This window comes from Acinonyx jubatus, chromosome B4, assembly GCF_027475565.1.
Source record: "Acinonyx jubatus isolate Ajub_Pintada_27869175 chromosome B4, VMU_Ajub_asm_v1.0, whole genome shotgun sequence".
NCBI lineage: Eukaryota > Metazoa > Chordata > Mammalia > Carnivora > Felidae > Acinonyx > Acinonyx jubatus.
The window spans coordinates 124,085,067-124,098,253 of NC_069387.1; the positions used below are offsets into that span (position 1 = coordinate 124,085,067).

The following is a 13,187-nucleotide window of genomic DNA, read 5'->3' on the forward strand; positions in this document are numbered from 1 at the left end:
CATCACTTACATATAACACACAGTGCTCATCCCAACAGGTGCCCTCCTTAGTGCCCATACCCATCTAGCACATCCTCCCACTCACCTCTCCTCTAGCAAGCCTCAGTTTGTTCTCCGTATTTAAGAGTCTCTTGGGGCACCCCCGGGTAGCTCAATTGGTTAAGCATCCAACTTCAGCCCGGGTCATGATCTTGCAGGTTCGTGAGTTCAAGCCCTTCATCTGGCTCTCTGCTGTCAGCACAGAGCCTAATTCAGATCCTCTCTCCTCCTCTCCCTCCCTCTGCCCCTCCCCTGCTTGTGCTTGCTCTCTCCCTCTCTCAAAAAAAAAAAAAAAAAAGTTAAAAGTCTCTTATGGTTTGCCTCTGTTTTTATCTTATTTTTCTTTCCCTTCCCCTATGTTCATCTGTTATTTTTCTTAAATTCCACATGAGTGAAATCATATATTTGTCTTCTCTGAATTATTTCACTTAGCATAACACACTCTAGTTCCATCCACATTGTTGCAAATGGTAAGATTTCATTCTTTTTAATCACCAAGTAATATTCCATTGTATATATATACCACATCTTCTTTATCCATTCATCAGTCAAGGGATATTTGGGCTCTTTCCATAACTTGGTTATTGTTGATAGTGTGGCTATAAACATTGGGGTGCATGTGCCCCTTCGAATCAGAGTTTTGTATCTTTTGGATAAATTCCTAGCAGTGCTATTGCTGAGTCATAGGGTAGTTCTATTTTTAATTTCTTGAGGAACCTCCATACTGTTTTCCAGAGTGGCTGCACCAGCTTGCATTCCCACCAACAATGCAGAAGTGTTCCCCTTTCTCCGCATCCTCGCCACATCTGTTGTTTCCTGAACTGTTAAATTTAGCCATTCTGACAGGTGTGAGGTGGTATCTCATTGTGGTTTTGATTTGTAAGGAAATTCCAAGGGTTTTAGGAGCTGTGAGCCAGGCAGTGGAGAAAGACCAAATATATGTTTATTATAAATTATAATATCACAGCTTGCTCTTATCATCATCCTCATCATCAAGCAAAGTGATAACAGTAGGAGCCAGATTGTGAGAACGACGGTAAAGGTCAAACTCGCACAGCGTTACAAGGTCTTTAGCAATAACTCGCTCCCCTGGAAATTCTCCCACAGTTAAACCGAGGTCCTCATCTGTATTTTATTTCATTCCACACTTCTCTTTTACTACCCCCGCAACCATGTTGGTATCCTATTATATTGTACACTGTTACTTTCTCCAGTATGAAACTCAAGGTAGGAAGACTCCCAGGAAGGAAGATAGAAGTATTACACACATTACCACACTCAATACATCAGGTAAGGATCTGTACACCTTTTAACTGATGAGAAAACCAGAGGCTCAGAAAGATGTGCCCAATGTCACCAAGCTGGAATTGGCAGAGCAGGGAATCAGAGTCTATCTGTATGACCCCCAAATAGTGTTTTACATTACTATACCACACTAACGAACTGATTTACAGTTGATTCCTAAACCTGCCTTCAGCAATGGCTCTCTTCCCTGTATCTGGGAGTCCAGGAAGGAAGGAAAGAGAGGGAAGGCAAGCCATCATTTACCAGCCTCCATTTCCCGCCTCTAAATTCTCAAGAGTCATTAGACTAAGTATGGTTAAGTACTCACTCCATGACACTAAGGGCTTTGTAGGATTATGTAAACCAACCAAAGGAGAATTTGTCCACCCTTTGTGCAACAAGCCAATAAAAACTGACACGTAGTTTTGCAGCAAAGATGAGCTATTTATTGGTTTGGCACCACCCAGGAGAACCGGGAGCTAATGCTCACAAGTCCCCACCGCCCCAGTGGCTTGCAAGTGAGGGTTTTTAAGGGCAAAATTGGGGGCAGGGGTCTCCTGAGAAGGTGTTTGCAGTTGATTGGACGAACATGAGGTTATGCTAGCAGGTGCTCTGGTGACCCTTGGTCTGGTCCCTCCAGAAGTCTTTTCCATCTCAAGAGAGTTGGAATCTGAAACAGATCTTTCCTTGCAAACTAGTGGGGTTGCATTCCTTACAGGTTCCTCGGTTGGTCCAGCGGGTCTGCAGCAGATATGAGGTCCAGTGTGTCCATTCCTTCATCCGAATTGACAAGATGGCTTCAATCAATCTCATTGCGGTCCTCACAACCTCAAGCCATAGTCACTGTTATTATTCCCAACTTACAGACAGGGAATGGGGGTCAAAAATTAGTTACTGAGCTAGCTGGCAGCGGAGCTAGCTGGCTCAAAGGCACACGGGCAGCATGCCCCCCAACCCATTAAAGGGAGCGGCCTCTTCTTCATTTATCTCACCCAGGGAGGCTTTCCGAGCATCGCTTGACACCATCTCTAGTTTGGAGTCTGAATGTCTTGGGAAACTTTTGTCCAGTCGTCAAGTGGCCCAGATACCCTCCCGGGGCCCGCCTCCTGGTTCGGGGTCAGTTCCGGGAACCGCTCCCTGGCGGTGAGCCCCGGCCTGGGAGCTCCCTCGCCGCCTCCCACGCCCCCACCCCGCGACGCCGCGGGGTGGCGGGTTTTGCCCCACGCCCGGTCGGGGTGGTTCGCGCCGCCGCACAGCCCCGTCCTCGCCGCGCCCGGCGCCCTGGGGTCCCCGCCGCGGCTCCGGGCCCGGCCCTCTCGCCCAGCCCTCCTCCCTGCGCCGGGTGCGCGCGGGCACGGCCGCCGGCGGTCCTCCGTCTCGTCCTGCGCGGCCGCGGCCCCAACCGCCCGGCCAGCAGGGGCGCGCCTCCGAGGGACACCTGCGCCGCCCGGCCGCGCCCCTGCACGCGCCTCCCTGGCCGGACGCAACCCTGCGGGCTCACGCCTTTGCGGGTCCTCGGCGAACACAGCGAGGGGTTCCTCTCCGCCGGGGCTGGGGAAGTCGCCGCATCCCGAGGCACCGGCCCACAGGCCCCCTGATCGTGATACTGCCTGAAACGAGCGATAAGTGAAAAGGCGCTCGTGGCCTGCAGGCCGCCATTCCTGCCCGGCAAACATTTCCACGCTCCCCACTCACTGTGAGGAGAGGAGGGCGATGCAGGTGGGGGCGTCGGTCGGTGAGAGACACCCTCCCTCCCGCCCCGTTTTCCCGAGTGTCAGGTCACATAACTTAAAAGGCAACGGGGAAAGAAACCTGCAACTCTGTGTGATTGTTTCAGGTTTTGAACTTCTCCCATCCTTCGGGGCTGATTCTGGCCAAGTGACCCATATTTAAAAAGCATTTAGAATAAAATGATGCACTTTCTATGTTTCATCAGCTTCCCTGATGAAAAGCAAAAATGTTTGAAAATTGTCCCTTTTTGTCGGCGGTAACGGCCGCGCTGCATTTCAGCTCGCCCCCACCCCCACCCCCACCCCCTTGTGGGCACAGAGAGGGCGGGGTAATCAAGGGCACAGCTGTGGACACTTTATGGCGGCCTTGGGGGGAGGGGAGGGGAAGCGAGAAACAGATTGACTGTGTGTCAACAATCGCCGCTGGGAAAGTAGAAAGCTCTTGGAGACCATTCCAACGTGAAGTCCAAGATAAATGATGTTCCTGTTTGGAAAGGAAACAAAATGGAGGTGAAATTCAATAAAGCCTGGCTGAAAAGAGAAGGGTTCCAAAAGCCTTTCTCTGCAGCTAGGCAGCTCCCAGAGAAATGAGCAAAAGTGGCCAGAGGAGGAGGCTGTGCCGCCAGAGACAACAAAGGCCCATGCGGCCCCCGCGGCACTAGTCCTGGTCTGGTAGAGCTGGGCTCAAGGGAGCCCACCCCCGCCGGGGCAGGGGTCTAGTTGAGAGAAATGCCCCAGGAAACTCTGACATTCTGCCCCAATCCTCCTTCAGGGCCCATTTAGGCCTTGCATTTGGGGAAGAGGCAGAAAAAAAGGAGATGCTGAGTCATGTTAGGATAAAGAAAACATTGCACTGGGGGGTCAGAAGACCTTCTCCCAGCTCTGGCACAGCTGGCTAAATTTAGTGAGGGGTTAGGTCCTGCGGCCTGCAGTCTGCAGCCCTTGATTGCTGAGGACAACCTTCCCTTCTATTATCTCCTTGGAGCCTCACAGACACCGCCTGAGGCACGCTGGGATTCTTAGCCCCCAATTTACAGACAAGAAAACTAAGGTGAAGCACTTGCCCAGGGTCCTGCTCTAACAGGTGGGAGAGGCAGGATTCACCTCCAGGAGCGCCTGCCTCTGGAGCTCATGTTCTTCCTCTTATTTCCTATCACTCCTGGGAAGCAGTTTGCCCCAGTGGCTGGAGAGAGATTTCCCTCCCCGGAAGCCCATAGGGAAAGCTTCTGGGAGGAAGGAGCTGAGTTTTCAGAGCTCTGCAGGGTGATGTTGGTGGGCACTAACTTTAAAATGAGTCGTATCAATTAGGATTCAAGGTACGGAAACTTGTATTCATTCTGGCTTAAGAAGGTACCAACCTTAAAAATAAATTGGTTATTTTTCTAGCAAATGAGTTTATTCAAGAATAGCAGAGGAATTGCATTTGGGACAAGCAAGCTATGGTGAACCATAGGCTATTCCGGAGAGATGAAGAGAAGGTCAGCTTTTATTAGGTTGTAGGAGGAAACTTGGGTGGGTATTTTGAATAAAAGTCTGTTGGGGAAGAGTTGGAGGTTGTGGTGGTTTCTCACTGGCTGCCAGAGGTGGGTAGTGTGTTGTTGTAGGGTGGGGAGGAATCATTCTTCTTTTTCTTAAAAGCAGAAGATGAGCTACCTATGAGAAAAATGTCCTCCCTTGTCAAAATAATTCTGATAGCCCTTCTTCCAGCTGGTAACTCAGGCTGCGTGGAGAGTACCTGCCCGAGAGTGCCCCCTTCAGGGCTCTGACTCAATTGTAAATGAGGTTTCCTTTATTTTCACAAATGGGGTGTATTATCGCACCCAAACTGCAAGTCCAAAGTGTTTGATTCCGCAGCTCCATGATGCTAAATAGAACATCGCTTCACCTCAAAGTTAGGAGCAAGATGGCAGAAGTCCCAGACATGACAACATCTAAGCTCATCTTTCCCTGTGCCTCCTCTTAAGAGTAAGGGGACTTTTCCCAAATCCTCCCAGTAAACCTCCTGAAGATTCTTTGGACAGAATTGGATCACCTGCCCCTTCCTGAGTTGACTATTATTAAGGGGAGAGGAATTACCTTTCGTTAAATAAAGCCATGACATGGAACCAGGGCTAAGATCAGCTTCCTCTGACTCCATGGTAAGGAGTGCAGACATGAGGAAAAGATCGGATTCTGCGGGAAAGAAGGGGATGAAAATGAATTCTGGGTAGGCAAGCAGGAGCGACCACTAAGCAAATGCATCCACGAAAGAGGTGTTAAGAAATACATGGGCTTTGACTACACAGCCACCAGAATGGCTAATATGAAAAAGAAAAAATGTGCCAAAAAACCAAGTAAGTTGGCAAAGGAGTGAATGAACCAGCTCTCTCATACACAGCTGATGTGAGTTTAAGTGGTACATTCGCTCCAGTATTTACTACAATATACATGTTCTGTATACCAGGTATGTATAACCAGTTCTGCTCCTAGGACTACACCCATATGTTCACCGTAACACATGCACTGGAATGTTTGTGTATTCGTAAGCACCCGAAACCGGGAAGGCACCCAAATGCCCATAAACAGTAGTTCCGGTAAGTAACTGTGGTATATTAACCCAGCAGTGAGAACAGACCATCTACACCACATGCGACAATATGTATGAGTCTCACAAACATAACATGGAACAAAAGAAGCCAGGGAATGCAGCATCTCACAAAAATTGGAAGTCCAAGGGGCTTGATTCAGCAGTTCCAGTATGACAAAAGAGAATATCCTGTGTTGTTCCATTTATATAAAGTACAAAACCAGGCAACTAACCTAGGCATGTAGACATGTTGAAGTCAGGGTATAAATTACCCTTGAAAGGCGAGTGCCTGGAAGGGAGCATGAAAAGGGCTGGAGGGGCAGCTGTACGTTTGTGAGATGTGCACTTGCCTGTGTGTACATTGTATCCTGATGGTTTAAAAATACAGACCCAAGGGGCACCTGGGTGGCTCAGTCGGTTAAGCATTTGACTTCAGCTGAGGTCGTGATCTTGTGGTCCAAGGATTTGAGCCCCACATCCAGCTCTGTGCTGACAGCTCAGAGCCTGGAGCCTGCTTCAGATTCTGCGTCTCCCTCTCTTTCTCTGCCCCTCCCCTACTCACATTTTGTCTCTGTCTCTCAAAAATGAATAAATGTTAAAAAAAAATTAAAAAAAATACAGACCCTAGGGGTGCTGGGTGTTTCAGTCAGCTGAACATCTGACTCTTGATTTCAGCTCTGGTCATGTTCCCAAGGCTGTGGGATCAAGCCCCACATGGAGCTCCACACTAAGTGTGGAGTCTGCTTGAGATTCTCTCTCTCCCTCTGCCCCACCTCTGCTCACACGTGTTCATGCATTCTTGTGTTCTCTCTCTAAAAAAAAAAAAAAAAGGAGAGAAAGAAAAAAAAATTTTTAAAGAAATACAGACTCTAGAGTCATATAAGCTTTGAATTGAGTCCTTGGTGCATCAGTTATTTGCAGTGTGACTTTGGGCAAGTGACTTCACCTCTTAAACTTCATTTTTCCATCTAGTATATGGGGATAATTATAATACGCAATAGTGGCTTGTTGAGCATGAAAAGAGACACTGCATGTATAATACATAGCTCAATACCAGGCACATAGTAATCAATAGATAGCATCTAGTATTATTATCATCATCGATAACCACAATGGCAGGGTCTTCTCAGGCACTGAGGATATTAGCTCTGACAGGCCTCAGCAGTAAGGTTAACAGCTGTAAGGCCATTGATGACAGGAGACTTCATTGCAAGCAACTGGAGCAGACTGAGAGGAAAATGGCAGGCTCCACAAAGTCACCCAGACCAGTGCTTCTCCAACTTTGCCAGACACACAAATGCCTTGGGAATCTGGCTAAAATGCAGACTCTGATTTAGTGGGACTGGGTGGGCTACTATTCTGCATTTCTAACAAAGTCCCCGGTGAAGCCGACAATGCTAGTCTGCACACACTTTGAGTAGCAAGGCTCTCGGTCTTGGAGAATGCAGGAGTTGAAGGAATTTGAGAGAAGTTTGGGGGGTGTGTGAGGCAGGTAGTTCTCCCACATGTGGTGGGGAGAGATCTGGAGATCTAGTGTGGTGCAGCTGACATGATAAATCCTATCTCGCATGACACACCCAGTGCTTCTGCTCCCTCATTCAACCCTAACTGCCATACCTGCCATGAGGAAGTGTTTTGCTTTTGTTTTCCCTTTCTTTTGAAATTGAATACACCAGACAGGCAAATTGTATAAGGAAAAAAAGAAAGGCAATTAGAAACTTCAGGAAATGAAAAGCTATGCACAAAAGAGGAGCCGTGGTGTCTCAGTTAGGCGTCTGACTTTGACTCAGGTCATGATCTCATGGTTTATGAGTTCGAACCCTGCCTCAGGCTCTGTGCTGACAGCTCAGAGCCTGGAGCCTGCATTGGATTCTGTGTCTCCCTCTCTCTCTCTGTCCCTCCCCTGCTCATGCTCTCTCTCTCTCTCTCTCTCTCTCTCTCTCTCTCTCTCAAAAATAAATAAACATTTTTTTTTAAGCTGTGCACAAAAGGAAATGTAATCACAGGCAATGACTTGACTTTGATGAAGAACAGTTAGTGATTAAAAATTTTTAGAATCAACAAATAAAGTACAGAAGACATAAGTATCATCCCCCAGCATAATGTACATGTACCAGTCTCGACAATATAAAAATAAAAGTTTGAAAAGTGGAAGCGAGGAGAAAAGAGCTAACAGGAAGGCAGGGGCACTTAAAAACTCATTTTAGGAAATGATGAGTCAGAAAATACTGCTAAAACTCTATTATGGTTTACACAGTTTACTAGAAAGAGGACAGACCTTTGCCTTGTTCCCTATTTATCCCCAGTATATGGAATAGTTTTTGGCACAGAGAAAGTGTTCAACAAATACTTGGTAAGTGAAAGGAGAGCAGACTACTGAAGCCCAGAGGTACCTTGGAGATCACCTCAGTCCACTTCCCTTATTTTACAGATGATGAAACCAAGGTGCAGAGAGCCACAGGAAGTTGCCCAAAGTCCACTGCTATTTTGTGGCCAAGCCAGGAGTTAAACTTAGATTCTCTAACTGCCAAGTGCTGTGCCTTCTCTCCCAGGCTACCATCCTCAGCATGAGCCTTCTCAAAGAATCACACTGAGGTTTGGCAGAAGTCCCTTCTAGTCTCAAGAGTGCATCCAAGAGCTGACACTTGGGATATCCTCATGGAGCTCATAGAGGAAGTGACCTTTGAAGCCGTTGGTGGCTGAACCCCACCAAGGAGCCAAGACCAGTGATGGGAACATCAGTGGGCTGACCTGAGTGCCACTAACCTAGCAACGAGAGATAATCACAGCTAAGAGTTTACTGTGTCTTTCTCATCTTTTTTTTTTTTAACATATTTTACAATTGTGATCATATTGTATAGAATTTTATATACTCCTTTTCACTTATTATTCATAACATGAACATCTGGGGCACCTGGGTGGCTCAGTCGGTTAAGCGTCCGACACTCAGGTCATGATTTCATGGTTTGTGACCTTGAGCCCTGCATCAGGCTCTGTGCTGACAGCTCGGAGCCTGGAGCCTGCTTCGGATTCTGTGTCTCCCTTTCTCTCTGTCCTTTCCCCGCTCACATTTTCTCTCTTAAAAAAGGAATAAATGTTAAAAAAAAAAAAATAGCATGAACATCTTCCCAGTAACATTGTATTCTGAAAACACTTGGTTTTTAGTCACTTACATGGTATTGCTTCACAGGGCTATACTGTCCATAAGCATTCTTCCATTACTGGCTGATTAGGTTGCTTACTATTTAAGTTTTTATTATTTGGGCCTTCCTGGAATGGCATCAGTGAACGGCTCTGTAAGAAAATCTTTGTATCTCTTATTACTTGCTTAGTGTAGATTCCTAGAGATGGAGTTACTCTAAACAAGGAATAAACATTCTTAAGGCTTTTGTTACATCCAGCCAACTGCTTTCCAGTAAGGAACCCTATATTTTCAAGGGACAGTGCAGTGCATCACATTTCTCTGTGACTAGTTACATTTGAGGCTCTGACAATTTGTTTCATCAAAGAATAGCAATCCTTTGATTCCATGTCTGTTTTCCTACTCTGTGTCTATACACGGTATCATTTAGGTCATTCATTCACTCAGTTAACATTCAACAAAAGCTGGGGCGCCTGGGTGGCTCAATCGGTTGAGCGTCCAACTTTGGCTCAGGTCATGATCTCGCAGTTTGTGAGTTCGAGCCCCGCATTGGGCTCAGTGCTGACAGCTTAGAGCCTGGAGCCTGCTTCAGATTCGGTGTCTCCCTCTCTCTCTGCCCCTTCCCTGCTCATGCTCTGTCTCTTTCTGTCTCTCAAAAATGAATAAACATTAAAAAAAATTAAAAAAAAACATTGGACAAAAGCTCTCTATATAGTATCTGTAGTATGCAGTAGATAGTCTATATACATACAGTCTATGTACTATTGCTTATATATATATATATATAAAACATACATATAATATATATATATATGCACATTACATTCTTTAATCCAACTAATAACTGCTAAGAAATAGTATTGCCATTTTCCTCATTTTATAGCTGAAGAAACTAAATATTTAGAGAAGTAGAGTAAATCATCTAATGTCATACTACCATGATAGAACTGGAATTCAAACCAAGGTCCCTTGGATTCAAAGCAAATTGACTTTCCACCACTAGGCAACAGTTACCAGCCACATGTGGGGGCTGCCAGGCTGGGCCAGTGGCACTAACTGCTCAGAGAGGCTTCAAGGCCCTTCATCAATCTCTGTCCCCATCTCCCAATATCTGTTTAGCCTGATCTCTCATTCCCAGTGTGGGTCTCCCTCCACCCACCTCCTGAACCATTTATTGAGCAAATGCATTTTGAGCGCTTATTGTATGACAGGTCCTGGGCATACAGTGGGAAACAGAAGACGCGGCACTGTCTCCATGGAACTTACAGTCTAGTTGTTGGAAGGAGACGGACGATAAAAAAAATGATAAGTTAACAATTGTGTTGTCACAAATTAGAAAAGTGCTAGAGAGAGAGAAGAATCGGGCGAAGGGGTAGCAGTGGACATAGAAAGGTTTTATGAGACGGCCTGTCACAGGCAGAAGTAGGATTGAAACTGTGAGTTTGAGTCCCTCCCCTCTTGGCCCAAGGCTTACTGTCTTCAGGAAAACTAAGGAGCTGTAAGATCCCTTTCAATTTTCAGATGTTTAAATTCTAAGACATCTCTGACTAATCCCTTAGGGCTATCCCATCTTTGCAATTTTTCAGTACTTCTGTTCCAGCTCCATACTTTAATTTTGGTCTCTGGACCAGTGGTCTGTAAACATTTTGGATTGCATATGCCATCGGTAACAACCTGAGCTGCACATATGTGTTTTCTCATTTATGTATTAATTTGTGCACATAAACTATAGTATTAATGCACACTATTATGCACTATTATGAAAGCTGTGCTATTCAATAGAGGAGTCATTAGCCACACGTGGCTATTTACACTTAAATTAATTTAGATGAAAAAAATTAAAAATTCAGTTCCTCAATTGTATTAACTACATTTCAAGTGCTGATATAAAATATTTCCATCATCACAAAAAGTTCTACTAGATAGTGCTGTTCTAAACTTTATACCAAAATAGAAATGTTTAAAGGGTAAGATAAAAAACTAAAATAGAAATTCCAATATTTTTCTTCCCACACCTCCTGAGATCACCTAGCACATCCCTGGGAGTCATGCAAACCACCCCCTTCATTAGAAATTACTGCTCTAGATGTCTGATGTATATAGTGGATTAAAAAGGCAAAAGCAAAAAACAAAGCCAAAAACTGCCTTCTTAACAAGTACGTCTTATATCCAAGTAAGTGTTCCAATCCTAATATTTCTCTATCCTCATCCTCACCCCCTATGCTCAACATCCAGCCACACTTACCTAATTACCATTCCTTGAATGCCTGATGTGTGCCTTCATACTTGCCCAAGCCACCCTGGAATGATGACTCCCCACTTCTCTGCTTGGTGAACTCGGCTTTCAAAATCCACCCAAAGTCACCTCCTCTGTGAAGCTTTCCAAGAACTCTTAGGGAAAAAAATCAGTGATTTTTCTCCTTCCATTGTGCTTATTTATTCACTTGATACTTGTTTATACAGTGGTTACAATGGGCCAGAAATGAATGACTGTACGTAAAGAGGTTAGAACGGAGCAGAGCACACTGAAAGCACTGTCCCAGTGTTCCCTGTGATGATGACAATGATGATGGAAAAGACGCCACTGCTGCTGGATGTCAGAGATGATGACACCGCAATCCATGACTCAAGAAGCCTAGAGTTTCTGAGAAAGGCCCACAAGAAGTTATGAGACAGTGCAACAAATACTTTGTACTAATGCACAGCACTGTGCAGTCACCGAGACAGCATTCCAATCCAGTTCAGCTTCTAAGAAAGGTTAAAAAACACCTCCAAGGAGGAAGTCTTAGTCTGTTCAGGCTGCTATAACAAAATGCCACACACTGGGCGGCTTATAAACAACAGCCATTTATTTCTCACAGTTGTGGAGGCTGAGAGTCTAAAGTCAGGATGGCAGCATGTGCAGGGGAGGGCCCGCTTCCAGGTTGCAGACTTCTCCTTGTATCCTCACCTGGTAGAAGGGGCAAGGGAGCTCTCTCAGGCCTTCTTTATAAGGGCACTAACCTTATTCATGAGAGTTCTATCCTCGTGACCTAATCACTTCCCAAAGGCCCCACCTCCCGAGACCATCACACTGTGCACTGGGATTTCAATCTATGAATTTGGTGGGGGACACATTCAGACCATAGCATAGGGGGCACAGAATGGAGCGATATAAATAAACACATATTCCCAGAAATTGCCAAGGTTCCCAGGCTTTCTGGACTACTCTTTGAGAGCAGTTTACACAAGGCTTTAGAGTCAAGCCTCATTTCTGACCCAAGAGTCCATGGCCCAGCTGGCCCACCCAGCTTTTAAGTGGAAAAGCCAGAATTTGGGTCTATATCCAAGAAGCTTCTGGAAGGAAGTCTACCCAAGCCCCCAAGAGACAAAGCTCCCTGTTTTTTCCTTTCACAACTCTTCTCACAACTTGTAATTACATGATTATATGCTTGTGAGTATGTTTACTGTCTGTCTCCCTGGCTGTCAGCGTTTTTACTCACCACTGTATTCTTAGGACTTGGCTCTCAGGAAGGGTTCAGCAAAGGTTTACTGTTCAGTTTCCAGAGTCCTGCACGTGAGCCCCGCCCACCCACCGGAAGGCCCCGCCCCGCCCCACCAGGCCCGCCCCCAGCTTGCCTTAGTGGAACTGCAGGTGCGGGAACCCAGAGCGCACAAGGCCCAGCCACCTGGGCCAGGCTGCCCCGGCCCTCTCGCCGTCGCCGTACCTGTCCCAGGCCGGCCCCCTTCTGCCACCTGCTGGCCATGGAGGGGCCAGTCTTGGCGCCTGCGGTCTGGGAAGAACTGGAGGTCCGCTATGGCCGCCCGGGGATCTTGGTCAACTCTGCAAACCTCTTCTGACCCCAGGTGGCTCTCCTGGGCTCATTCCCTTTCAGCGCAGAGAAAGAAACCCAATCCCGGCCAAAACGAGGCAAGAGCCACCACCTAAGCATCTTCCAAGCAAAAGGGTCCGTCAGACAGCAAGGGCGGGAAGGCAGCCTTCTGTCGGAGTTGCCGACAGAGATTAAGGAGCGGAGACGACAGAGCTCACGGCTTTCTTAACTACCAGGTCTTGGTGCTTTCCACAAATCCGCCAAATCTGGTGGGCCCAGATTAACAGAGGAACAGAGGAGCGCCTGGCCCAGCAGAGGACTGGGCGGGGCTTGATGGCAAGAGGGCGGGACCATGGAAAGCAGGCGGGGCCTAGTGAGGTGCAGGTGTGGGCAGGTGTCTCCTCCCAGTACTCCGCCCAGAGATTCAATGAGGGGCTAAGACACTGCGGGTGGCGAACAGTCCGTGCGACAGGTAGTCCCCTTAACTGGGCCATCTTCCACCATAGGGACGCAGAGCGTTCAAAAATGTACATTCTAACCGTTGTAGTGGCTCTTTCTTGCCTTCAGAGTAAAATCCGAATCATAAATGCAAGATTAGAAGCACCTTTATTCAG

The 13,187-nt window shown here is 46.7% G+C and overlaps 1 protein-coding gene across 14 annotated transcripts; it reads right to left on the reverse strand.

The window, feature by feature from the left end:
• Positions 1–1,997: 1,997 nt before the first annotated feature.
• Positions 1,998–12,935, reverse strand: LOC128316488 (translation initiation factor IF-2-like). Of its 14 annotated transcripts, none has more exons than XR_008300468.1 (5): positions 12,469–12,508; positions 5,130–5,225; positions 3,124–3,537; positions 2,825–2,933; positions 1,998–2,097 (listed from the first exon to the last, which is right to left on the reverse strand). XR_008300468.1 is itself a non-coding variant. In XM_053226694.1 (4 exons), exons 3-4 carry the CDS (start codon positions 5,147–5,149, stop codon positions 2,441–2,443), a joined length of 513 nt encoding a protein of 170 aa, XP_053082669.1. In that variant the 5' UTR covers positions 5,150–5,225; positions 11,007–11,152; positions 12,244–12,320; the 3' UTR covers positions 2,004–2,440. The 14 variants fall into 14 exon arrangements, 6 of the variants coding, with proteins under 6 accessions (XP_053082665.1, XP_053082669.1, XP_053082670.1 ...); XR_008300467.1 differs by lacking the exon at positions 12,469–12,508 and adding an exon at positions 12,244–12,279; XR_008300465.1 differs by lacking the exons at positions 3,124–3,537; positions 12,469–12,508 and adding an exon at positions 12,244–12,343 and having other exon boundaries at positions 2,316–2,933.
• Between the last annotated feature and the right edge of the window lie 252 nt (positions 12,936–13,187).